Source organism: Musa acuminata, chromosome BXJ3-8 (genome assembly GCF_036884655.1).
Source record: "Musa acuminata AAA Group cultivar baxijiao chromosome BXJ3-8, Cavendish_Baxijiao_AAA, whole genome shotgun sequence".
In the NCBI taxonomy this organism is placed as follows: Eukaryota; Viridiplantae; Streptophyta; class Magnoliopsida; order Zingiberales; family Musaceae; genus Musa; species Musa acuminata.
This window is the reverse complement of record NC_088356.1, coordinates 45,423,531-45,448,980: the sequence shown is the minus strand read 5'-3', so window position 1 is coordinate 45,448,980 and position 25,450 is coordinate 45,423,531. Positions and strand designations below refer to the sequence as shown.

Below are 25,450 nucleotides of genomic sequence, written 5' to 3'. Positions count from 1 at the left end.
TAGCCAAATAAATATCCTTAATTAGTTTGCAGATATAGGAGTTTACTTCAGTCATACTTAATTCAACATGGCTTCCACTACCAACAGTTGACATATACCTTCTTGAAGGTAGTTGAAACTAGAGACATCTGAGAGAATTTGATCATGCAATTGCTTGAAACATTTTGCAGAATCATGGCAATTGAAGTGGCAAACACAATGGATAATTTCATTAGATGAAAAATTGCAATTTCTTTTTTGAAGTTTTGATGAGCAGCTGATAGAATCCAATGCCATTGATGAGGAGGAAACCGACGACCAGGATTCACAAAGCATCAGTGCAGCTTGAGGAAGAAAACTCTGAAATGACTAAAAGACTAATGAGTTCAGTCACAGATAGCTAAAGCTTTTGGATTCATTAGTGTTTGGATGATGAATTTGTTTCTTTACTAGCTTGACTCACTTCCCATGATTTCTATCCTAATAGGAGGGAGATAAAGCATGTCATTGGCATTGGATTTTAGTAGTTCCTGGAGAGAGAGAGAGAGAGAGAGGGGGACCAGCTTACACATTAATAATGTTTGGGCACAGAAGATAACAACAGGATGTGCTGAACCATACAATGTATTGGAATCTCTGTCCCCTTCTCCTGGTTAGAATATGTTCAGTACCTGGACTGGCATTGAACAAGTTCTATCCATCACCAGTTGGTCTCACCTCAGCCCTTCCTCAAGAACTGGTAGCTGGTCAAATCAAACAAGGTCACATACATGATTGATATGGCACAACAACAGCAGCATGTTTGTTTTTGTTAGATTCAGCTATCAAATATGAGAAAGAGATGATGATGGTGGTGCCACATTGACCACATAAAAAGTTGTATGATTTGGCCAATTATGCAAGCTGGCTTTTCCTACTTTCTTTGACCATGTTCTATATGGACATTTAGTGTACTCCCTACTTTCTACTTGATATCACATGTTATTGCCTCTATTGCATGAGGCTACTCAATCACCAGAATTAGCTAAAGGCAAGTACAACAATGGCTGTCCTTGGCCTGAGATCACTTTCCATAGACCAAGATGCAGAAGGAAATAATGCTTGAGCAACCAACAGGTACACTGGATTTGGATCTCATGAGTGTCTTTCTACTAATTTAATGCTTTCAATATTTCTCTACACCTCACTCTCAATAGAAATTACATCTCTACACAGCTTTCCTAGAAGCAGGGAGCAGAAACATGCATGTATAAAGATGTAATACTAGCAACTCTGAATCTTGCTGGGTTAAACTTGTCATGAAACATGGGCTGATATGATCACAATGAGGCTCACAAAGATGACATATCAAACTAATCATGAACCAACTTGTGTTAGGATTCAGAGAATTCTTCTTCATTAGCAATACAAAGCAGTACCATGACCACAGGATTCAGGAGACTTTCCTGGCAAACTACATACAAACAGCATGGTCTCCACAAAACCATCTTCTTCACAATTGCAAACATCAACATCCTGGTGTCACTTGAAGAATGCACACCAAATTCTATTGAGAGCTTGCACCATTACTTTTCATCAGCAGCAGAAGAAATTAACACTTAAAATATTATCAAAATAATGTTTCACTTGAGAAGCACCATGTATTTCTATCATCATCTTTGAAACGAAATTGAGCATTTACTGTCATAGTCTGAAAGCTGTTGGCTGAAAATTAGGCTAACAGAATCAGAGGATGTAGCAGAGTAACCTTTTTCCTGCTAATGATTGTAAATTAGATGGCTAAAACACCATGGAAGATTAGATGGGTTGTCTATGTGCAGTCATTTGCGGCACTACTGTTAGGAAGAAGCTTTTACCTGTTAAAAAACTTGAATTGCACTGTCAATCCAAATTCATCATGATAACATGTCTTCAACAGTTCCTAACATCACCTACATACAATAGATACTAGCAAAAGGACATCACAACATTACTGATGCTTCTCGGTAGCATAGGTTTCATACATACAGACAAAAGAGTTGAGATCCATAAGATCTTTAGAAATAGAACTGATATTTAGAAAGTTTTTGACTTCATGATGCTGGTCATCCTTCCATGCCATAGTCATCATGAGGTCTAAAGAGACCATTGCATGCCAGGACCTGAATGGTCATATGCCCTATCTGAACCATGGTCAAGGCAGTGTCCATTTTCCTGCGGAGCAAACTCTACTTGACCTGTAAAATGAGCATCACTGACGTTGGTTGTCCCTCCTGCTAATCCCATTTCATGCTGGATTTCATGTGAGCTAATCCTGGCTCCATGACCTCTGGTTCCCCATGAGCTGTTGAAGTAATTGCTGGGAATGACTGAATGGGTTGTTGGCTGGCCATCAAAGGTGCTGCTTGCTGGGATTACCGGAGAACGGTTTCCAGCAGAGTTGCTGCTCCACGGATCAGTTGACAGAAGAGAGAGAGCACAGCTCGAGTCAGAGACTCCTGCAAGACATTCACCAGGTGGAAGTTCCATGGGGGAGCAGAAGGCCCCCACCGGAGGTCCCTGAAAGCAGGGATGAGTACCATGCAGTGCAGCTGCATGGGATGGAGCATCTAAGACACCACGCCATTCATTATTAGCCATCCGATCACCAGTCCTTGCAGTTGGCCAAACATCCCTTGCAGCACATGAGAAATTTGGGTAACTGAAGTCCACTAGAAAGCTTCTGAATCTATTAGGGTCTTCTGTAGGTAAAGCATATTAGCATGACAATAAAATGCAGCATATTAGACAGCTGCGAGAAGGAAAATGTAAATGCAACAACAATAAGATGCTTCTGACCATGGAAGGATGATGCAATGCGGCCATAGCGTGTTCCAAATGGCCCAGGAGGTGGCTTCCTTCGACGCTCATTATGTCCTGCAAGACGTCTGCGACAACTGCGTTTTCCTTGGTCAAATTCAGGTAACTGATGAAACCTGTGATTATGTAGCCATGTCAAAACAAACATCATTTATCAAACTTCCCAGTAAGCAACGTGTATATTATGTGCCAAAAGATATGTTGAAAGCACCAGAACATGGATATCACCAACTGTTATTATTACCATCATCATCATTCTCCTATTAATACAGACAGGCCATAAGCACAGCTCACCATGGAGCTTCTGGAAGAATTACATCTTATTATTGACCTCATGTCAAGCTTCTAAAACATATCTTATTTTTGGAAATCGTACTTCGTATTTGTTATGAAAGGGAATGATCAGGGACGATCTCAACAACACTCAACCAGACTGAACGAACCCCTATTGAAGGGCCTCTTGAAACCCCAAAGTCCTATTTGGCTAGGCAAAGCCCATATCATAGTAGCCCACTGAGCTCAATCCCAATCTTACTAGGACTAGACTAGAGTAGACCTCACTGAAATAGGGGCAGCCACAAGAAGAGGGTGGCGCCAACTCCTAATAGGAGTAGGATTCTCATGTTGCAGCCCTAAACAAGTGCCTTTAGGACCCTCCAAGCCCTAACCTAGCTAGGACTCCACCCCTTCCTCAAGGGAGGAGAGCCCCATCTAAAGCAATCCCCAAAAGCATCCAAGTTGTGTCCCCTCTAGAAAAGCCAATCGACCCTAGGTTGAGAGGAGAGGAGAGGAGAGAAAGAGAGAAAGAGGTTTGCAAGTTCTATAGCTCTTCTTACTGCCTACAACCACCTTACTGCAAAGATCTTTTCCAACTGGCTGTCACCCTTAATAGCTTCCAAGGAGGCCTTTGGCAACAACAACAAGAAGACCAAACAAAAGGCAGCCAATAAGTAGCCCCAGCCAGTCCTAACCTTTCAGCTTGCGTCGAGAGCCAAAAGAAGAGGAATTCAAAAAAGGATTCTACCCTCCAGCCGCAACCCCCTCTTCCTTAAGTTCGAACAGCCTAAACTCTACATCAAAGCTTTGTCCAGTTGCTGTGAGAAGTCCCAAAACCCTACTGCTTGCAGTCCAAACCTCAGGAGGTTTCAGTAGCAAGAGCGAAGGAGACCGAAACTGATAGTGATAGACAATCTGCCGAGAGCACTCAGGTGATGGCCAAAGACAACCTACATTCTTATACATCTATAAGTCTTCTATTACACTTTTAATTCAGTTGCTTTAAGTCTTATAATTAGCACTTTAACTTCACAAGCAATGTAGGTTGTTTTCTTTCGGCTTTACACTTGTTTCCTAGCAATAATTCTCACCTCTGTCAAAATTTTCATCCGAAAGGTGGTAACGAGTTGATGGATTGTTAGACCCAAACCCCATGCGAATCAGGGAATATAGAAAATTCTCTCTCATTGTTAATGGTGGTTTGCTGATCAATGATAGAGAAGAGACTATTTATTATGGATCATATAACACCAAAGCCTCTCTGCATGCCACATTAATGCGACGCACACTGAAACACTCAGCATTTGAGATTTCCACAGAGGTTCACCTAATGGAAAGTTAATAATCAAGGATAAAAGGGTTGATCAATTCCATTTAAATGTACATGCTTCATGCAGTAAAATTAACAGTTGAACAACATTCTATGAAATGGATTACCTTTATGGTGGTATTCTACTAAATGGATATTGTTACAGGGTCAATACAAAACAAGTAACATAACTAGTTTACGGCCAAAGATTCTTAGTTGAGTGTTCAAGTAGGGTCAAAAGACTCGAAACATTTTTAGTGCAAAATTTGGGACACCACCAATCATATAGAGAAAAATAGAAAATGTACACATTGCAGCCATCAATGTGCTTAGGAATCAACCAACAGGACAGATCACTTGATAGGTATTATTTCGACAAGAGGTGCCACTATTATCATAATATTAGATGTTAATATCGACAAGAAGATTCTTGTAGAGGCTAATTATCCTAGAGATCCTAGGATGAGGAAACAAGTCACATGATTATCATAATTAGATGCCTCATTTAGGTATTAAGAATGAGTTCGTAAGATATTCCACAGTTTAATAATTGTTCATGGTGGACAGTATCAATATACGTTGTTATGTATTCAAAATGTAAAAGCTACTTCTTTCAGCACAAGTCAACACTTTTAGTACTGCACTCACCACATTGTTTAATTTGACTACTATACTGATGACTCTTTCCCAACTCATGAAAGCTTTAGGCAAAAGGAAAATGATACTTATGCTAAGGACTCCAATACAAATTATCAGAAGAGCCTCAAGCAAAACCAAATGAATTATCTGCTGCCACGATTTTCTTCCCATCTATACCACCGGCATCTTACCAGTTTAAATATCTTCTCTGCCTGAGGGATTCATTCTCGTGCTGGATATGCTACAAAGTACAAACTAGGACATGAGCCACTCACTCTGAAGTGTCATTGATACTGATCTGTGTCAATACTATAACTGTGCTTCATAAATATTAGACTCAAATAAACCGAATGGGAAATTATGAAAAGTTCGAGGGAAATAAGGAAGCAAATAAAAGAAAACTCAATATCGAGCAAGCAATCTAGGTGACAAATATCAATAGGATACAAGGTAAGAGAGGATTCCCTGGTTAAATACCAGAGAACATTGAATGTGTAGCAAACTTTGTCATGAGATTGATAAATGCAGCCACATACATATTGTCTAGAAAGATCTTTCCTAAGTCATAGGTGGACACTAAAAGAGTACATATGCAGAGAAAAGGTTCATAAATTTGCTTTACAACAACTTCATATATGAAGCAAAATATGTTTGGTGTCCCAGATCATGGGAAAAAAACAGAGAAGTTAATTTGGACTTTGGAGATTGACTTTGACAGTAGGAGGTTAGAAGTTAATTAGTATTAGGAGAGGTTTTGTCTTTTGAAAGAAACTCTGAAAGGGGTATTTATACTTATATGAAAGCCATAGGGATTTGTAACTTAAATATCTGACTACCATATGCTAACAAGTTGATATAAGGTGACTGGAAGAGCCAAACATTGTAACAGTAAATTGAAAGAGAAAAGAAGATGTGAGAGAGAGATTGTGTGTGTGTGTGTGTGTGTGAGAGAGAGAGAGAGAGAGAGAGAGAGAGAGAGAGAGAAGAGGAGAAAGGAAAAGAAAAAAGTTTAATTTTGAGCTGTAATTATATGTTAAATTATATTGTGAATTTGACCTAACCACGTAATTCCTTTGCAGATTTATCCCCAGTGAATAGGATGAAAACACCCAATAGACATACTTTTTTTACTTGCAGCTCTAGGCATGAAAAATATGTAAAAACAGGAGAAATTAAAAAAGATTTATATTCACAGTACAATAGGACCACCACCAGGAAAAAGGAGAAAACATCCATAAAGAAAGTGAAAGATAAGATCAGGATATAGCCTCAAGAAAAAGAAGTGAAAGAATCCTGTCTTCTTAAAGTCCATCCATAACATAAGACTTAATTTTAATATAGTAAATGATATAAAATAGGATTGAAGATATAACCATACAAGAGAATAATAACATCCATGTTAAAATCTGAATGAATATTCTCCAGCAGTCTAAATAGCAAGGCCTACCAGGTATATGATATTAGGTCTACTCGACTATATGGGTGCTCAATCTGAGATTACTTTTGGCAAGAGAAGACCCAATAAATTCAAGAAGGCAATCATCTATGCTACAGCTGGACTAAATTGAGGTTTAGTTTATCCAAGAATCAATCACATACAACCAGATGCTGAAAACAAACAGTAAGAACCTGCAAATTACATGGATGTGTCTTAGTATGTACATGGACTACTCAGGTTGAAAGGAACTGCCGAAGATTCCATCACTGACACATTATAACAGAGAATCTATTCAGAGCATTTACTAGTACAGAAGACCTAGGCAAATGAACTTGCATGCCACTGTCCCATCACATTATTGGGACAGTCCTACTATCAATATGACCTTACACCACCTAGTTATACTTAACCCTCTTGTACAAAACATATATTATAGAACTGATGATATAAAGCCTTTAACTTTTCATTCAAGGAAAGCAGCAGAGAATCAAGATGAAGCCAATAGGTGCTGCTATAAAGAGAATAAAGAAAAAAGCAGAGTGTGAGCAACTGCTTTCTTTCTTGTGAGAAAAAGGTGTGAACAGCTGCCATAATGGAATGTGGCAGAAAGAAAAACAGGATAATATGCTGACAAATGCTATAATGAAAGAGCAGAAACAGAATTGGCCAAACAAATGGAAGGAAGACATGACCTATTTCTGACATACTTATAGAAAAGAGCTCAGACAGAGATCATGATATGAAGCTTCCATTCTGGAAAAACCTATCTCACAAATTTTCTGTTAACTCAACAATTGCATGCTAGAGTCAGGAATTTCTGTATAAAGTGAAATTCTACGATTAGCTTAAGAGGAATTTACATTTCTCTATTCTCCGGATAATGTCCATATATGGATGCAACAAAAATTTCAACCTATATTTAAGTTTGTAACCTGACAAGTAGAGCACATAGCAACTGATAAAAATTAATAACAACATGCAAACCCTTATTTTTGTACATATACACAGATGAGACATCCAGAATGTTGATTCCAAGAGAAAAATAGCAAAATGGAATTTGAAAATTACTAGATGAACTTGACTTTAGCAAGGAGATGGCTATCATAATTGGGATATTGAAGATACATGCACAAAAGAATTGCTAAGGATATAAGCCCAGTCACACGAACCAAACAACTGTGAAGACATTCTTCAAGCATGCAAACAGAAAACTGGTGCACTACAAGAAAAGGGAAAATGAAGCCTACAAAATCCCATGACCAATGTCCTAGTTGGCCAAAATGTCAAAAAGAATTAAACAAATTAAGAAGACCAGTACTGTTGAATGAAGCATAAAAATACATTAAAAAGATTAACCAGAAGAGAGGTCACTAAATTGCAATTCAATTAGACGCATTAATGAGATTAAGCATGCCCAATAGTCAATCCACCCAAGAATCAAGTTTAAGGCTGGCATTCAACCCACCAAGTGCACTTCCTGATACAAGAGATTATGAGGTGGCAAATGCCTATTCTAGAAAAAAGAAACAAATACAAAACTGGAGACAAATTCTTTCACAAAAAAGATAGTTATATAGCTTAACAAAAGGAAAATAGGAGGTGGACAAACGAAATGCCGATATGAACTGAAAATAAGTTCCAAATATAGAGGACACAGCCAGAAAGAGGGACAAACATTCCAGAAAGCTCCATCATCATCCTCCATGCCAGTGTGGTTTCTCTAAGGGAAGTCGTCATGAATAACAACAAGAAAATATGAAGAACCTAAAAACCCATTACCTTGAAACATTTGCCTCAAACCCAACAGAAGAAGGCACCAAAAAGGATCTACATTCATAGGCAAGAAGGCTAACATCATCACAACAGTTCACTATCAAATCAAAAGCAAGATTATCTTTTACACCAAGTCCAGTCATAAAATCCAGATTTCGACGGGGAACATGCTAAAAGAATCATTTTTATTTGCGATGCATCTACAGGAACACGAGGAACGACCAGGAAGCAAAACACTGACCTGCTACACTGCTGACAGAACCTCTGCTCCAAGCCTGCAACAATCACCTTAGGTGCCTTCGAATGCATCCCACACACCTTGTGCCTACAGTAGTAAGCCTTAGCCCCAGTCAGATCCGCATTGCACCCCTCCACTTGGCACCTGGGTGGCTGCTGCTGCCCCCCCTGCGCCACCCCCTTCCCCTTCCTACCCGGCGGCGGTGGCGCCGCGGCGTCCTTGGCCGAAGCCGGCGACGGCTTGGAGGAGCTCCCACACCCACCACCACCATCCTCAAAGTAGATCTTTTGCCCAAACTTGAGCCCATGGAGAGCATCACCGGAGCCGCTTGAGGCACCGGATGCTTTGAGAGAGCTCGAATCCATCCCCACTTTTGCAGCTCTCTCTACAGCCCATCCATGGACTCAGACACCAGTGGGAGCCCTAAAAGAGGACAGCTAGTGGCTTCCTTAGAGAGAGAGAGAGAGAGGGAGAGGGATGGGTGAAGGGAGTGGTCTTAAAAAGAAGGGGTTGTGTGTCTTCTGCTGTCTCACAAAGCTGCCACTGCCATGTTGAGCTATTTGCTGCATGATGCCATCAGACTGAGTCTGCAGGCAGAGAGATTTGTGCCTGCACACTTTGTTTAACCCCTTTCTTTACTGAATCAGACTGAGAATGAACAGTGACAGTGGTGGTGGTAGGACCAGTGTGATGCTCTCTCCATCTTTGTACATCTCCTTTTGGATCAGACCTGGACACCTCTTCTACTTTCTCAAGGCATACATGTCTATGCATTATACAACTCATAAGACATACATATACATGTCTCTCTCTCTCTCTCTCTCTCTCTCTCTCTCTCTCTCGTTTGCAGAGGTTATACAGCATTGGACATGTCTGGGAAAGTTAACTTTGGTATGCCTCTGTGCTTTTTTGCTTTGAGAAGATGTGGTTCTTCCTTCTTTTTCTTCCTTTTTATCCTCTGCTATGAGTTGTGTGGCTGAGAAGGATCTTACTGGAGGAGAATCTTTTTTTGAAAGTAACTTGGATTTGATTGAGGGCCCTCATGGGGTCTTCTTCAGGTTCCTCCAAATCAATGGATGGATCAAGTTGCTCCCTCTGCCTTCAAGAAATAACAGAGGCACAGGCATTTTGCTTGTCTGAGTACTGGATCACTTCTCAATGGATCTAGTAGATTTCAAATCTCAAACATTGTGAAGCAAGTCATATGGAGATTTTTGTTTTTTATCATCATTGAGATCCTCTATTATAATTTTATTTATTCCCAAATATATCTAAATCAATTGAAATGATTTATCCACAATGTAGCCTTTCTAAATAATTCTTTTTTTTTTTTGTCTCAGTATCCTCATTTCTACAATATTGATTTTTAAGATATACTGATCTTTTCAAATATTTTCAATAAACAAAGCATAACTGGCATATCAATAAGGATAAGAAGAACTGTTAAAAAGGGAAGCCTTTTTGTACCTAACATATTTAGGAAATGTCCTACAACCAGTTAGCAGAAAGCTACTAAGCTAAGAAACCATGCAATTGACAAAGTGGGAACCTTTTGGTACCTAACAAGGTATCATATGATGGTCCTTGGTAGAAGAAAAAAACAATATCTTCTAACTTCTTTAACTATATGTTTAATACTGAAGAAGAAGAATGCTTCCAAATGTACTGCTTCCTAAAAAAATTCACAAATCTTTGTATAGCAGTAGTAAATAGAGGTACAAATTTTGCAATTGCCTTAGGCATCAAAGCATCTTGTTGACTGTTGTGTTCTCCTGTCATGTACAGATTATGAATGAGGAAGTACAGCCCTTTCTTCTTCAAAAAAGATTTTGCTGGCTGGATTTGAAGAACAAGTCTCCTCAAATAGTATAAAGCTTTTGAGAACAAGCTCTATCAGAAACAAGTGCAACAAAAGGAGTTCTTTGGCATGAGGGATCTGAAAGTGTGTTGAGTACTTCAGTGAAGTTTTGTGGTAGTCTGGCTTTGTGATATCATCAGTTAGTTGGGCAGAAGAGGACAACACAAAAAGAAAGACAGGTTATCATACATCATTCTTTTTTATTTTGATTTCCTCTCCCTAGGTCTACTAGGTTTTGAAAGTTGAGATCTCAAAGACATAATTGGATTGCTGCCATGAGAAGTGGAAATCATGAAACTACAAATTATTACCATGAAAGATCTTTAGGAACTATGTTGAAGGTTATACAGATTAATAGGACTGTTATTCTTTTGTGTCATCTTATGGTGATGTAAGAGGACAAGCACAGGTCAGATATCTGGTGACTTGATATGCTTCTTCTTTAATCAGTTTGGAGCAACAGTGGCCCAAGGATAATCCAAACTTTTGGTTGCAAAGCTCATGTTGTTCTAGACAATATTTATGGTCCTTGAATTCTTGGTGATAATTTGTGATACAAAAACTTAAAAATTTAGTTGCCATGTAAATCTCAGATTCAAATAAACCTGAAAAATGATTTTGTTGGGATGCTGCATTACCAAGCATTTGACCCTTCTTAAACCCAACATTGACGGGAGTCTGTGCTTTAGGATATCCACATAATATCACAAAGATAAAGATGAAATAATGGTTTGACACTTCATTTCTTAGTTCTTCAAATGATGAAGAGGTGCTGCAGATAAACTCTGTACAGTTTTTTTTTCTCAAAAACTTCCTGATGTATCCTCAAAGGTGAAAAAAGAGATGGGGAAGGATTGTAGAAACTGGAAAAATGGGAAATCCTTGCAGCAGGATTGCACACTCCTTTCTCTTCTATAGAAGAGCTTCTATGGCAGCATATGGTGTGTCCTCTATCATGTGCCTTTTTTTTTTTGTTAATTAGTCATTAAAACTGGTGACATTGTTTTAGTTGACATTAAAACTATTATTGATCTTTGAGACCATAAAGATATCCTACCAAAATTCAAGAGGACAAAGTAATGTCATGATTATAAGGAAGGCACATACATTTTAAAATTAAACTTATTAAGATATCATAAAGATAATTGATGAAATATATTAATAGCTTATCGAAGAATAAAGTAAATTGACTATTAATTCTTGAAAAAAAAATTTTAAAAATGATTTATATTAAATGTAATGAATGTAATGTATCTATGGGACTATATAAACCCATATGTTAGGTTATGAAACATAGAAAGTTTTTAAAGTTATAAAAAAATTTGAAGTGAAATGTAAAATATTTTGTCATGTTCCACGTTTCCTTTGTGTGATAGCTCTATCTCTTCTCTATATATAATTTAATATTTGGTATCAGAGCTCAAGTTAAGTTATGATCTTTTCCTCAAGCACTCCAGATTCCCATATTGACAAAAGAAAATTATAACATACAGTACATCCAAATGAATGTTCTTTTAGACTCCTAAGACATGAGAGTTTATAGAACATGGATTTATTGAACAAGTCTAGTAGAAGAAGAAGTATTGAAAGAAAACACTCGAAGGAAGAAGGAAAAAAAAAATTCATAATTTACCAAAATCTTGATCATACAATATTCGAGATCATCATTTCAGCAAATAGTTCAAAAAAGGCTTGAGAAATATTTTCAAAAGCATTCGATGGTGTGGATAAGATAAAAAAACTTCATCTATAAGTTTTAAGAGTTGAGATTGAGAATCTATTTTGATATCATTTCTATTGTCCATCAAATGAGACAAAATGATGAATAAATAAGTAATCAAAGAGTAATAAAAAAAATACTAAGATCTTTATATCCAAGGTTTGATTTTATTACTGCAACAATTGAAGAGTCTAAAGATTTAGAACAAATATCTTTAGAATAATTAATGGATTCTCTCAAAATCCACGAAAAAAGGCTTACAAAAAAAGGAGAAGAAAAATCTCTTGAGCAAGCACTACGAACCAAGCTTACTCTTCAAAACAAAGGTAAATTAACATCTCAAAGATGAAGAGGTCGTGGACAAAGAGAAAGAGGTGATAGAAATCAGATCAATAAAAAATCTCAAAATAATAAAGATGGCGGAGAAAATTCTAGCCGAAGAGGTCGAGGTTATGGTTGAGAATATGACCGAGGCCATAGACATTATAGAAATTCTAAAAAATCTAAAATACAATATTATGTTTGCAAAAGGTATGGATACTACTCCTTGAATGATATTATAATCCTAACAATCAAGATGATAAGACAAATTTTATTAAAAAAGAAGACAAGAACAAAAATCATGCTTTGCTAATGACATAATAATTTGAAAGAAGATCACTCTATGATATAGTATTTAGATACAAAAGCTTCAAATCACATACGTAGTATCAAAGAACTATTTTTTGAAATAGATACAAGTTATTCTGACAACATTATATTTAATGATCTATCTTAAAGATCAATAAGAGGTAAAGGTAAAAATTTTCTTGGACTTAATAATAACAAATAATTATGTTTTTAATATGTTTATTATGATCCTATGAAAAATAATATTTTAAACTTAGGTCAATTGCTTGAAAAAGATTATGATATTGAGACGAAAGATATGCTCTCTCTAATAAGAATAAAATATTAATGTTATATGTGAAAATGATAATGAACAAAATATTCCTCTACATTTATATATTTTTGATTGATCAAATTATTTTAAAACTGATATTGAGGATAATTCTATATTATGGCATCTTAGATATACTTACTTAAATTTTGAGGCTTTGAAACTTCTAGAGAAGTATAATATGGTGAGAGGATGCCAAGAATTGATTGCTCATCAAAGTTATCTAAAGTATATGTGTCATAGGCAAGCAAGAAAGAAAGTCTTTCAAATTAAGAAGAACAAAAAGAGCATGATATCGACTTGATTTAGTGCACTCAAACGTTTATGGTTATATTAGTCCAGTATCATTCGGAGAAAATAAGTATTTTCTTACCTTCACTTATGATTATAGTGTCAAAACTTGGGTTTACATGTTAAAAAAAATAGTTTTAAGCAAATTTAAAGAATTTAATAATTTGGTTGAAAGATAAAATGGTTATAAGATTAAATGTTTAAGAATTGATAGGGGTGGTAAATACATATCAAAAGAATTTAAAAGTCTTTATAAAAATAATTTATATCAATTCACCATGGCGTACATGCCCCAACAAAATAGTGTTTCAAAAAGAAAAAATAGGATTATATTTAATATGGTCCGATGCATTCCTAAAGAATTCCTAAAGAATTTTGGAGAGATGTTGTTACTTATGTAGTTTATTTGTTTAACAGGTTTCCAATAAGGTGAATTGATAATATTATACTAGAAGTATGGATCTTACATAAACCAAGAGTTAATCTTGAGAATTTTCAAAAGTGTTGTATTTTGCTAAGATACAAGAAGAAAAGAGAACAAAACTTGAGGATAAAAATCACAAATGCTTCTTGTTAGGTTATGCTGAAAATTCTCACTATTACAAACTTTATAATCTTATCATAAATAAAGTTGTATGTCAAGAGATGTTACATTTAATAAACAATAGATTTGGAAATAAAAAAGTGATGAGCAACATAAGAAAATTATAACTTCAGAAGAAGAAGATATAATATAAGAAACATCGAAGAGTTTTTGCTTGAATCATCACATATATTGGTTAGGTCATATAATTTAAGAAGTCTGATTGTAAATAGGACAATAATGACTGAGGAGCTATATAATATGACTCGAAGATTTGATGCTAACAATGATGAACTTTCTTTATTTTATATCTATGTAAGATATGATCCATTAACCTTCGATTAAGCTTATAGAGAAGAAAAATAACGACAAGTTATAAATGAGAAAATTCATGCTATTAAAAATAGGATACATGAGAGCTTACTATACTTCTAAAAGACCACTAAGTGATCAATGTTAAGTGGATTTTCAAAATAAAAAGAAATGCACAAGAAAAGGTGGATAAATACAAGCCCAATTGGTTGCAAAGGGATACAAACAATAATTTGGGATCGACTATGAAGAAGTATTCGTACTAATTACTCGACCAGAGACAAAAATATTACTTATCTCCCTAGAAGCTCAAATGAAATAAAAAAATTATAAATTAATGTCAAAATCAATATTTCTTAATGGAGTTGTTGAAGAAAAGGTATATATTCAACAACTCCCTTTTTTTATTATTCATGACTAAGAAGATAAGATATACACGTTAAGAGGGCTCTTTATGGGCTTAAACAAGCCTCGCAAGCATAAAATTCTCGAATAATTGCTTAGTTTATTCAATATAATTTTTTTTTCTAAATATCTACATGAATATGCTTAATATGAAATTTAACTCTTACAAAGTTGTCTTATTTGTATGCTTGTATATAGATAGTTTAATTTTTATAAGCAATAGTATCCCCATGATTAAAGATTTTAAACACTCTATAAATAAAAAGTTTGAGATAACTTACTTGAGCCTAATGACTTATTTCCTCGATATCGAAGTTGTACAAGACAATGAAATATTTTCATCTCATAAGAAAATTATGCGTAAAGAGATCATAAAGAAGTTTTCCATGGAAGATTCTCACCCTATTGATACAGCTATAAATTATGGCACTAAGCTGATCAAGAAAGATGGAGCTAAACCAATTAATTCAACTTATTATAAAAGTCTAGTTGGATATTAAGATATTTGACTGACCTGATATATTATTTGAAGTTGGTTTAATAAGTAAATATATGAAAGCTCATAAGATATCTCATTTAAAGATGGCTAAAAGAATTTTATGATATACTAAAGAGACATTTAAATATGGAATGCATTATTTATCATCTAAAAGGTTGGAGCTTATTGGATATAGTAATAGTTATTGGGTTGAAAACTATGATGTTAAAAAAGTACAACTAAATTTGTATTTTATTTTGGTAAAGCTACATTCACATAATCTTCAAAAAGAATAATATATTTTTATAGAATATATAATAACATCTTCTTATGTTTATCATACAATATGGGTAAGAAGACTATTCTAAAAACCTCATATGTCGCAAGAAAAGTCAACCAAGATTTATATTAATAACAAATCGACTATTTCCTTAGCCAAGAATTAAGTCTACCATGAAAGATCGAAGCATATCGACACAAGATTTTATTTTATAAAAGATCATGTCAAAAGCAAAGAAGTTGAGCTATTTCATATCAAAATAAGTGAACAAGTGACCAATATACTCACAAAACTTTTCAAATTTAAAATATTTTAATAAATTCAAAAAATAAAGTTGACATGTTAGATGAAACAAGTATAAGGGGAGAGAACACTGGAATTAAAATTATCAAGATATCATAAAGATATTCATTGTATCAAGAGATAAAATATATTAAAGGTGGATAAACCAAATTAATTATTGGTTCTTGAAAAAAATTGATTCATATTAAATATAATAAATGTAATATACTATGGGAACTATATAAACTACTGTTAGATCATAAAACATAAAGAGTTTTTAAAATTATAAAATATTTTTAAGTTAAACATAAAATATTTTACCTGTGATATCTCTATCTTTTCTTTTTATCTACTTCAACAATATATTGGTCTAGAAATCCATTCTTTCTGCTCCTTGCTAAGGCAAAAGTGAAAAACAATCAATTTGTTGGAGAACCAACATAACAAATAAATTAATATATTTATGAAACACTTCCCTCAAAGAAAAATAAAAGAAAAGGACTAGATTCACGGGAAAAATCAAGCAAAGCCTTGTTAGATTCGATCAACAGATAACAATTTACTTTAGGCAAGACTCAGGTTGAAGCTTCCATATGTGATCAGATAGTTTCTTCTATTATTGCACAAAATATGCAATGGATCCAACTGGGAGATGCAGCATAAGATCTGAAAATTAATATACAATTCACTAAGATTTTCTGGACTAATATGGTTATTAAAAAAAGGCAACTGTCAGACAATATCGAATAAAGAAAAGGACAGCAGCCTCCATTATAGTGTTTAGCAGCACTTACTGAGCAACTTTCAGTTGTGGACCTACACCCTTGCACTGCATGATATCTCCCTCTCTATCACTCTATCTGCACATCTCCAATGGAACAAATTCTTAAAAGCCTATGGTGTGAATGACAAAAGAAAAATGGAGTTGAATCAGTGAATAAAATTCAAATGCAAATAGAGAACAATATAAATGTCATATAATATGTCTGATGAAAGAGAGTCATGAATTGGAATGCTCTGAGTGCAGTCTCTGCATTTTCCACTTTGTCTCTGGCAGTGCTTGACCTTTGTGACCAAGGCAGAATCTGATGGGTCCATCCATAGTCTACAGGCTCTGTAACCAACATAATTACTCGTAGCAAGTAACAAGAATATTCAAAAGGAGGTACAAAGTATCTGAAAGACTTTGTTGCCAAGAAATGCTCTCTACCTGATTAATAGACAATAATGTGAGTGACCTACCCGAAATGAGTTCCATGAGGGGTTTCCATCATTTATGCTTTATCTTTTACAAATCAAGCCAATTTGCGTATCATAGTGAATCTATGAGGGCCATACTTGATCAAATCCATGTGGATTTGTCAGACATGCCTGCTGTGGAAAGCAATAATGATAGGAACTGGGAGGGCAACATGATTTGGCTTTAATGCAATCTCTCTGACCTAATCATCATGCTGGATTGGGCCAGGGACAGGGAATTTAGATCCTGTAAGTGCTGTAAAAACTTAAATTAAATTAACTTTTGCCTTGATGCAGGCAGACCCAAAATGCAACCTGAAATTGACTTAATCTAACTCAAATACACCTATAGATCCTTGGTAACAGTTATCATACCTTCCCTATATAATTCAGGATCATACATGCTATTCATCAGTTATTTATTAATCCAACCCAAACAAAGATAGATAAACTAGAATTGGCTTGTATGGCAGTAGAAAGAAGAAAAATACAAATCATGGGTCAACTAGGATTAACTTAGGAATGGTGTTATACAAACTGGATCAATAAAACCGAACATCCTCAAATGAATCACATGCAAAATGGACCAACAATTCCTGAGCTTTATTGTTGGCCTCTAATTCACACACAAATATATCAAACACATGCATGAAACCACAGGGATTTGAGATATCAACTTTGAGAACCAAACTTCACCAACTAAACAGGAGGCTGAGATATAAGCATTGAACACATGGGATTCTGCAAAATAATATGCATAGAAAGTTAGGATGAAAAATACAGCTCCTGGCATGTGGCATAAAAAATAAGCTGTCTGGAGATGAAGACCTCGAGTGCAAAAAGACACATGGAAACTACTAATAAAGATAATTAAATGTTAAACCAAATGAATGATAGTGTAGATGTTGGTTGCAGAGCATAATTACAATCATCAAGCTTAGAGAACATTGAACAGAATACTCACTTTTGTTTTCTGTGAAACATTTTCGATGACCATCCTGCACAGCTGCTTTATCTTAGTTTAGTGGGAATCCTATCGTTTTCATTCCCATGTAACCTGATTGAAAAATGTCTCATGGCTTGGTATCGATTGATATTCCATGCCATAAACTATTAGACATTTTCAATCTCAAGTTACATTTGGCACACCAATTGAGATTCGTATCATAATAAATGAATCAGGAGATTGTCTGCCCGTGAACAAAAAGGTTATAGTTCTAAGACAAAACAAATGATAAGGGCTTTCTTTGTTAGGGTTGGCAATCAGTGGGGTAGAAGTGGTACAATAAGGATATCGATCATGCTGCTCTGGCAGCGCTGTATGCAGGAGGATGCAATCCTATGTAAGTTCTCATCTAAGCACTGCCATCCAACCAAACAAGATGAGAAGACAGTGATCGATAGAATGTTAGATCAAACAGTGGATATGCAGAGTGTGTGCCATACTTCAGTATGTAGGCAATTGAAAGAAATATTGAAAATGAAGAAAATGGAAGAACTTGAGAACATAATGCCGCTAAAGAGTTTCTTCACATAGTGCAAGATTTTCTATAAGAGTTTCTTCTATCATAATCTCCAATTTATTTAATACAAAATTAAAAGAACAAAAATATTATCTGAATTAAAATTTATCAGAGGGCTCTATTACAACATGACTGACATATTTAATTTGAAAAAGAGACTGTAAATCTGAATATATAATAAAAAAATTTCTGATGAACGATAAAATGGTTCAGAAGAAGTGGCAGAAGATTTGCCTTAAGAGAGGACTACTTATTGAAAATGGTGTACAATGACACAGGATGCAATATGACACGGGACACAAAATAAATACATTGTTTAATGATGTAATGCAGTGCCTACTCTGCCCAGTATCTCACTTGCATCTAAATGACACCACCATGAGATCACTTTCTCTTGATCCTATATTCGAACTATGGCTAATGGATTTTTCTTAATTGTTATATTTGAAAAAAAACACAAATATTATCTTATGCAGCTACAATTCGATGATTACCATGAACTGAAACACACATCAAATAAAGTGCTGAAATTTTCAAAGCGTCTTGCTAATATTCAGCACTTTAATGAATGTATTCTAATAAAAATTTCCTCCCAGCTAATCATTATAACAAATGCTGAATTGAACAACCCATCCTATGGAATCAAAATTCTTAATTTAAGAAATTCAGACACAAAATATATGTAATGAGATTGCAGAATGCTAAGAAGAGAATAGATAAAAGTTGAAGTAAACAACAAGTTATCCTCAAATATGTTGTATAACTCACGAATAAATCAAAGGGTTGTGGGGTGCACCACCTACTAAAGAAAATGAATGATGAATGGTATTTTGTGGAGGAAAAGAAAAACTATTGCCTTGATTATTTTTCCATGGGTTCTCCATTTCTATATGTAACATGGTCAGTCATGAGTGAACCAATATAAATGTTTACTGAGACAAATCCTGAAAGCTAACATGCCAATTGAATGCAATAGACAAAATGACAAACTAACTGAACAAAGAGTACAATACATGACATAGCATATGCATAGCAAAGAAGCAAGCTATACACATGAATCCATGTACACTAGCAATGTACAGACAAATATATGCACAGTACAAAAGCACGAATACACAACAAACCATGCACTTCTAGCAGTGTACAAAATGACACTAGCAGGAAATACCGGAAGATTACATAAGGCATCTTCAAAGCAAGTACCACTGCCAGAGAAAATGAACATACAATAATATACATCCCAGTATAAACTTGATTAGTAATTAGTGGAACACAAATTTCCAGAAACATACAGCAAATAGAATTTTTGGCAATAAGTTGAGCACAATAGAAAAGTTATAAAATCTTCTAACATATAAGAGTCCTCCAGTTGACATCTAACAGTACAAACTTGATTGGGAATTACTGGAACACAAATTTCCAGAAACATCAGCAAATAAAATTTTTGGAAATAAGTTGAGTTACAATAGAAAAGTTATAAAATCTGAAGACATATAAGAGTCCTCCATTTGACATCTAATGTTCAAGGATTACAGAAAATGGCATGCAAATAACCAAGGATGAAAAGTGTCCTAAATGAGAATAATGCAAGGTAAAAAAAATAAAAATAGAAAACAAGAAAATTTTGTGCTCAGAATTCTCAATGAATGGAAATTAAAATTTAGCTAGTCTCTTACCATCTCTGTCACCATGAAAGAAATATTGTATGTCTAGTCTCTAGTTAATTCATGAACAATACTTGAAAAAAAAAACAAGTGACAAAACAAAATGAGTGAAATGTCAAGTATCTCATCCATCAGTGACATTTAGCAAAGGAATTATACAAGGATTCAGTAAAATTGGTTGAACATTCTCACTTGCACTCTACTCCTGCTTTGGCAGCTCGACGAGGCTTGCTCTTCCGCTGGCTCCCATTATACCGGAAACAACTAGATCTAGTTGAATCACCATTTTTGGATTTCAACCCAGAACCATTTTCCTCCATGACCATGTCAGATTTCTGTTTTGCTTTTGAATATCTCCTCTTCTTCCCATATGCCACTGTTAAGCCTTCAAGCTTTTTGTTTGGTGCATCAAGCTTCACAACATCATCTCCTTCTTCAGTCTTTTCAGTAATGTCTTCCTCAATGTCATCCTTCAAAGGCTCGTGAGGCCTTCCTCTCCTCTTATATGCAGGGAGCATCTCTTCATTGCCACTCCCTGGATCCTCACTAGAAGTGACCACAGCCAAATTTCCTCCCTTTTCCTCTGCCTCTACCCATCAGCCCCAAACCGGCAACTGAAATTACTCAGGCAATCATTTGCACTGTAAAGAGAAACAAAAAAGAAGTCAGACTAAGGGACAGTCAGCTTAAGTCATTACAGTTTTATATTTATCTATTATTTGCAAGGGTGTTATGCTACAACATCCAGCAAGAAAAACAAATGGAATATTGAACTAAGGTTGAGGAAAGTGACTAATACAAGGTCTTGTTAAAAAATATTCAGATCAAGCATTGAAATATCATCTGAAGCTTCAAAATGGTATAATGTAAAACGCTAACACGTAACAGCCAAAAAAATGAAAAAAAAAAAATCAAAGATCTGATGTATGAAGCAACCTTAGAGGAACTAAAGATGGACCTCAAAAGTTTCAAGATAAAGAATAGAAATAGTCAAAAAAGGGAAATTCTATCCATGGTTATCAGAAAAGAAAGTAAAAAAAGCATTACAAATGGTTGAAAGATATTGAAGAATCAAGGAAAAAGAAACATTTCTCTTTTGGGAAGACAAATCCTTGGCAACTTCACCAAAATTTACATCTGAAAATAAGAACACACTTCCTAACGAACCCTACCGAGAAGCACTTCTATGATATATGGAAGATAAAAAAGAAAGAAAAGGGGGGGGGGGGGGGGGTTGGGGGGAAGGAACTTTCAACAATGAAGCATGGCATATCCTTTTAAAGGTTCTGGTGATCATTAACCGAAAAGATCCTGTCTAACATCAAATACAAGTAGAAAAAACACACAGTAACTATAATACAAATCCCTGAAAGAGAAACAAAAATGACATTTTTGGTGTGAAGAAATCTTGAAACTAACCTTGTACAAACATCAGGTCTTGACCACTAACGTCTGGCATCTGATGAGTGAACAAGAAGTGGAGGAAGGAGGCATCAAAAAGATCGGATTTTTGTGGTTCTGCCCAAACACAAACTCGAAGATTTACTTGTCAAAGAATGATTCCTTAGAAAACAGAACGAGAAGTCAAATTCGACGGAAAAGGGAATGTGATTTGAAAGAGGAGAGAGGGATCCAAAGAGACCAGAGTATTGGACCCCTGCCATGATCCAATACCCAAGCAAAGCTAATAGATGAGCAGAGACACAAGAAGACAGGGAGAAGAGAAGAGAATACGAGACCATAGATGAGATGAGATACTTCCTTGTATAGATTGCCAATAACTATATATATATATATATATATATATATATATATATATATATATATATAACCAAAATGGATTTGAAAGAAAGCGAGTCTTCTCTTCCGAAGTAAAGATTGAAAAAGGTGTGTTGACCGAACCCTTTTAAGTTACTTATACATATTTAAACAAGGTTAAAAGTAAATTTTGTAGTCCAGCGTTGGAAAAATTTAAAATCGAGAAATGATATCAAGAAAGAAAAAGAAAAAGAAAAAGAGCTTGTGTCCTAACAACATCTGAAACGGTTAAATTAACGTCCAAACGATACGTTACAGGCATCCGCTTGGTTATCCGTGCCAACGCCACAGTCACAGGACCCACTTCACATCCGCCGTCGCTTCCTCGAAGCTGACGCCGGAGCCTTGGAAGGCGCTGCAATCTCTGCCTCCTCCCTCGCCCTCTTTGGTGGCCTCCCCACGCCCCGCTTCGCCGAGCCACCGCTCGTCTCGGCCACCTTCTTCCCCGAACCACCGCTGCCACCTCCTCCAGTACTCCCCTGACGGGAGCCCTGCTCCTTTCGAGCGCCACCTTTTGCCTCTTTCTTCTGCTCCGTACCTCTCCCGCTTCCGCCGCCGCCGCTGACTCCTCCCGACGATCTCTTCGGCATTTCCTCGATCGCTCCTTTCGGATTCCGCTTCATACGTTTCAAGAAGCCCGTGGAGCCTTGCTTTTTCGCTGTAGAAGCTGCACAAGTGGCAGCACCACCGCCCGTGTTCTTGTCTGGCTTCGCCGCCTCCCCGACGGCCGCCACATTCTCCACCGGTTTGGACTTGAGGCACGGAGAGGGAGCAACGTTGGACCTTTTCGCTGCCGGGCTTCCTTCCCCGTTACCGCCCCGGACCTTGCTGGTCCGCCAGCCTCTGGTTCTCCCAGAACGAACGGACCTTTCCTTGGTAGTCTTCTTCGGGAGGCTCTTCTCCTCGTTGTCCGACTCAATTCTCGCAGGATCAGATTTCTCTTCCTTCTCCACTGCCGCCACAGCTGGCTTGTTCGACGTGGAGCTGCGCTTGCGGCAGGCAATTAGCAGCGGCGAGGAGTTCGGTTTGTCAACTAGGCCACTGGAGAGGTCCGGTTCGGTCTCGGATTTCGAGGCGGTTGGTTTGGGCTCAGGAGGGGGAGGGGGAGGCTGCGGCGTGGGTTCCGTCGGCGTCAGAACAGTGGTAGCCATTTCCTTGGTCACGAGCCGTCGAAGATGAACGGCGGCGGCGAACTCGGGGGAGTCTTTGGGGTAGAAGACGGTGGTGTTACCGCAGAGCAACAGCAGATCCCGGAAGAACTCCGAAGTCGCGTAAGAGCGCCCGGGCTCTACAGCGTCCAGCTTGGCTCGCACCATCTCCAGGTCCACGTGTTGCCGTACGATGCTTCGGTATCTCACGCTTTCCTACGCATAGAAACAACTGGTCAGACAAAAAAGAGTAAATAATTCTTTTAAAAAAGCCGAGTTACTTTATATGGTCTAAGACCCCAATGAAGAATACTAACGTTAATAATTGCTTATCTAGAAGACAATCTTGAAACGACAGACTTGACGTGGCAGTTACAAGTGACAGGTCATTTGCTACGTCCAACGTGCGACGTCGACAAATAAATAAAGTTATCTACCCAATCTGTAATCTAGTAAGCAACACAATTATAACCAAAGTTCAAACAGCTCAAAGTAAAATTAACAGAAAATTAGCTAATATAGAAGTTGCTATTCTTCAGACTGTCAACTAAACATCGAAGCGAAAAGTCTCGAATTAATAGTCACATAGTTTATTAATTTATCGATTTCGGGGTGTCCGGCAAGAACTATTAATTGTATATTTTTAACTATATATATTAATTGTCACTTTATATTACTTTTTATATCTCGTGCAGCCGTTTCCGAGAAACGAATAAACTGCGTGTCTTTATCACCACAAGATGACAAGACTGTTTCGCAGGGAAAACGATGAAGGCTCGTCGGGGGCTTGCCACCGTTGGATCTACGACTCACGGATACAATTACTCTTGCCTTTTCGGGTTCACTTTTGCACTCCATTCCGTCGATCCGACGGTGGAGAGGCGAACTTATACAGGTTTTCCAACGAGTCGAGCATATCACATCCAACGGTCAAAAAAGCCCCACCGTAGCCACGCACGAGTTTCTACGAGACCTATCATTTTGGTTCCGAGCACAAGTCGATCAGAATTTTAAGGATGATGTCGATGAGATACATGAAAAAAACGCGAGATATGCAAATTGGGAAGAATAGGAAACCTGGCTCTCGAGCCGCCGCTCGAAGACGGACCCGTATTTGTGCGACCGGATGATCTCGAGGAGGGAAACCAACGGCTGTGATGCCGCGGCCACCACCCCGCTCATGATCGACGCCTCCTCCGCCTCCGGCTCCTCGACCCCGCCGCCACCGATAATCGCCGTGCCCCGCCGCCGCGAGAGGCTTACCGAGCTCTGCACGTCGCTGCTCTCTTTCTCCCCCTCCTCGACTTCCTTCGACTCGGCGATCGACTCGCCCATCGCTTGCGTCCGGGCCGCCGGGCTCCCCGTGCTGCTGTCGTACGAACCCTCCGCCGCCTTTTCGTCACCGCCGGTGGATGGCTCGGCCGCGTCGCTACCGGCTCCGGCAAACGCTCCCTCTTCCTCAGGTTCCCTGCAGTCCTCGCCGGCTTTCTGCTTCGGGTCGGTGGAGTTGGACTGCTCGCACGAGGGGCCGGAGTCACCGCCGGAGGAGATCCGGTTTCCGGAGAGGCTCTCCGGCGTGGATCCCGGCGCACCGCCCCCCTTCTTTGCATCCACAACCGGCTTCCCATCGCCGGACTCCGCATCCCGTGCGCTCCGCTCCCGCTCATCTTGTAGCCTTTTCACCTTCAGTTGCAAAGATCTAAAAAATATAATTTAAAAAAAATACTAAATATATTCACGATCCAGCAATCGGGACCGTCTGATCTTTATTCAAGGGCAAAAAAGGAGGTAAAGAAACCTAGCCAAACAAAATACGACGCTTATATAGATATAGATGATATTAACGATTAATTACCCGATAGATAGATCGTAACGTTGGACTTCGCGGCGGAGCTCCGCGACACGGAGCCTCCGGAGCTCCTCGAGCCATGGGACGTCGGCCGGCGGATGGGGATCGTCCTCGCCGCCGTCATCGTCGCCGCTGCCGTTGACGGCGCCGGCGCTGAAGCGGCGCTGGAGGTCGCGGTATCGCTGGCGGCAGCCGTGGGGGGTGATGAGGTGGGAGGCGGGGGTGCGGGACTGGATTTCGATGGCGACGGAGTCCCAGCGCCGGGTGCCATGGCGGTTGACGGCGCAGGCAAGGAGGAGCTCCTCCCACGTCCCCCAGATCTCCCTCTCCTCCAGGTCAGAAGATCTCGCCATACCCCCCTCCTCCTCAACCCCGCTCGCTACGCCGCTGCCATCGCGGTTGCTTAGGGTTTCGCCCTCCGTTTGGTTTTTGGTCCTCCTCCGTTTCGGTGCCTTTTTAATTTCCTTTTTCTTTTTCTTACGCTTTGCCCCCTTTCTTTTGTTTTATTCTTCTCTCATGGGTGAACCGTAATGAGATGGATCGATTCCCAACCCTTTTATAGTGAGTGCT

General features: G+C 37.8%; 2 protein-coding genes and 1 pseudogene across 5 annotated transcripts; all 3 read right to left on the bottom strand.

Moving 5' to 3' along the window:
* Nucleotides 1-1,838: 1,838 nt before the first annotated feature.
* Nucleotides 1,839-9,372, bottom strand: LOC135645640 (squamosa promoter-binding-like protein 14). 2 transcript variants are annotated; one of them, XM_065164235.1, is made up of 3 exons: nucleotides 8,494-9,372; nucleotides 2,797-2,933; nucleotides 1,839-2,696 (listed from the first exon to the last, which is right to left on the bottom strand). In XM_065164235.1, the coding sequence occupies exons 1-3, from the start codon at nucleotides 8,853-8,855 to the stop codon at nucleotides 2,095-2,097; spliced, it is 1,101 nt and encodes a 366-aa protein (XP_065020307.1). In that variant the 5' UTR covers nucleotides 8,856-9,372; the 3' UTR covers nucleotides 1,839-2,094. The 2 variants fall into 2 exon arrangements, with proteins under 2 accessions (XP_065020307.1, XP_065020306.1); XM_065164234.1 differs by having other exon boundaries at nucleotides 1,839-2,699; nucleotides 8,494-9,371.
* A 10,672-nt stretch (nucleotides 9,373-20,044) lies between these two features.
* LOC135646033 (uncharacterized) lies at nucleotides 20,045-20,662 on the bottom strand (annotated as a pseudogene).
* On the bottom strand, nucleotides 20,481-25,396 carry LOC135585467 (uncharacterized). 3 transcript variants are annotated; one of them, XM_065165102.1, is made up of 4 exons: nucleotides 24,887-25,396; nucleotides 24,109-24,730; nucleotides 22,140-23,247; nucleotides 20,481-20,706 (listed from the first exon to the last, which is right to left on the bottom strand). In XM_065165102.1, exons 1-3 carry the CDS (start codon nucleotides 25,231-25,233, stop codon nucleotides 22,189-22,191), a joined length of 2,028 nt encoding a protein of 675 aa, XP_065021174.1. In that variant the 5' UTR covers nucleotides 25,234-25,396; the 3' UTR covers nucleotides 20,481-20,706; nucleotides 22,140-22,188. The 3 variants fall into 3 exon arrangements, with proteins under 3 accessions (XP_065021174.1, XP_065021176.1, XP_065021175.1); XM_065165104.1 differs by having other exon boundaries at nucleotides 24,109-24,714; nucleotides 24,887-25,230; XM_065165103.1 differs by lacking the exon at nucleotides 20,481-20,706 and having other exon boundaries at nucleotides 22,001-23,247.
* Nucleotides 25,397-25,450: the final 54 nt, after the last annotated feature.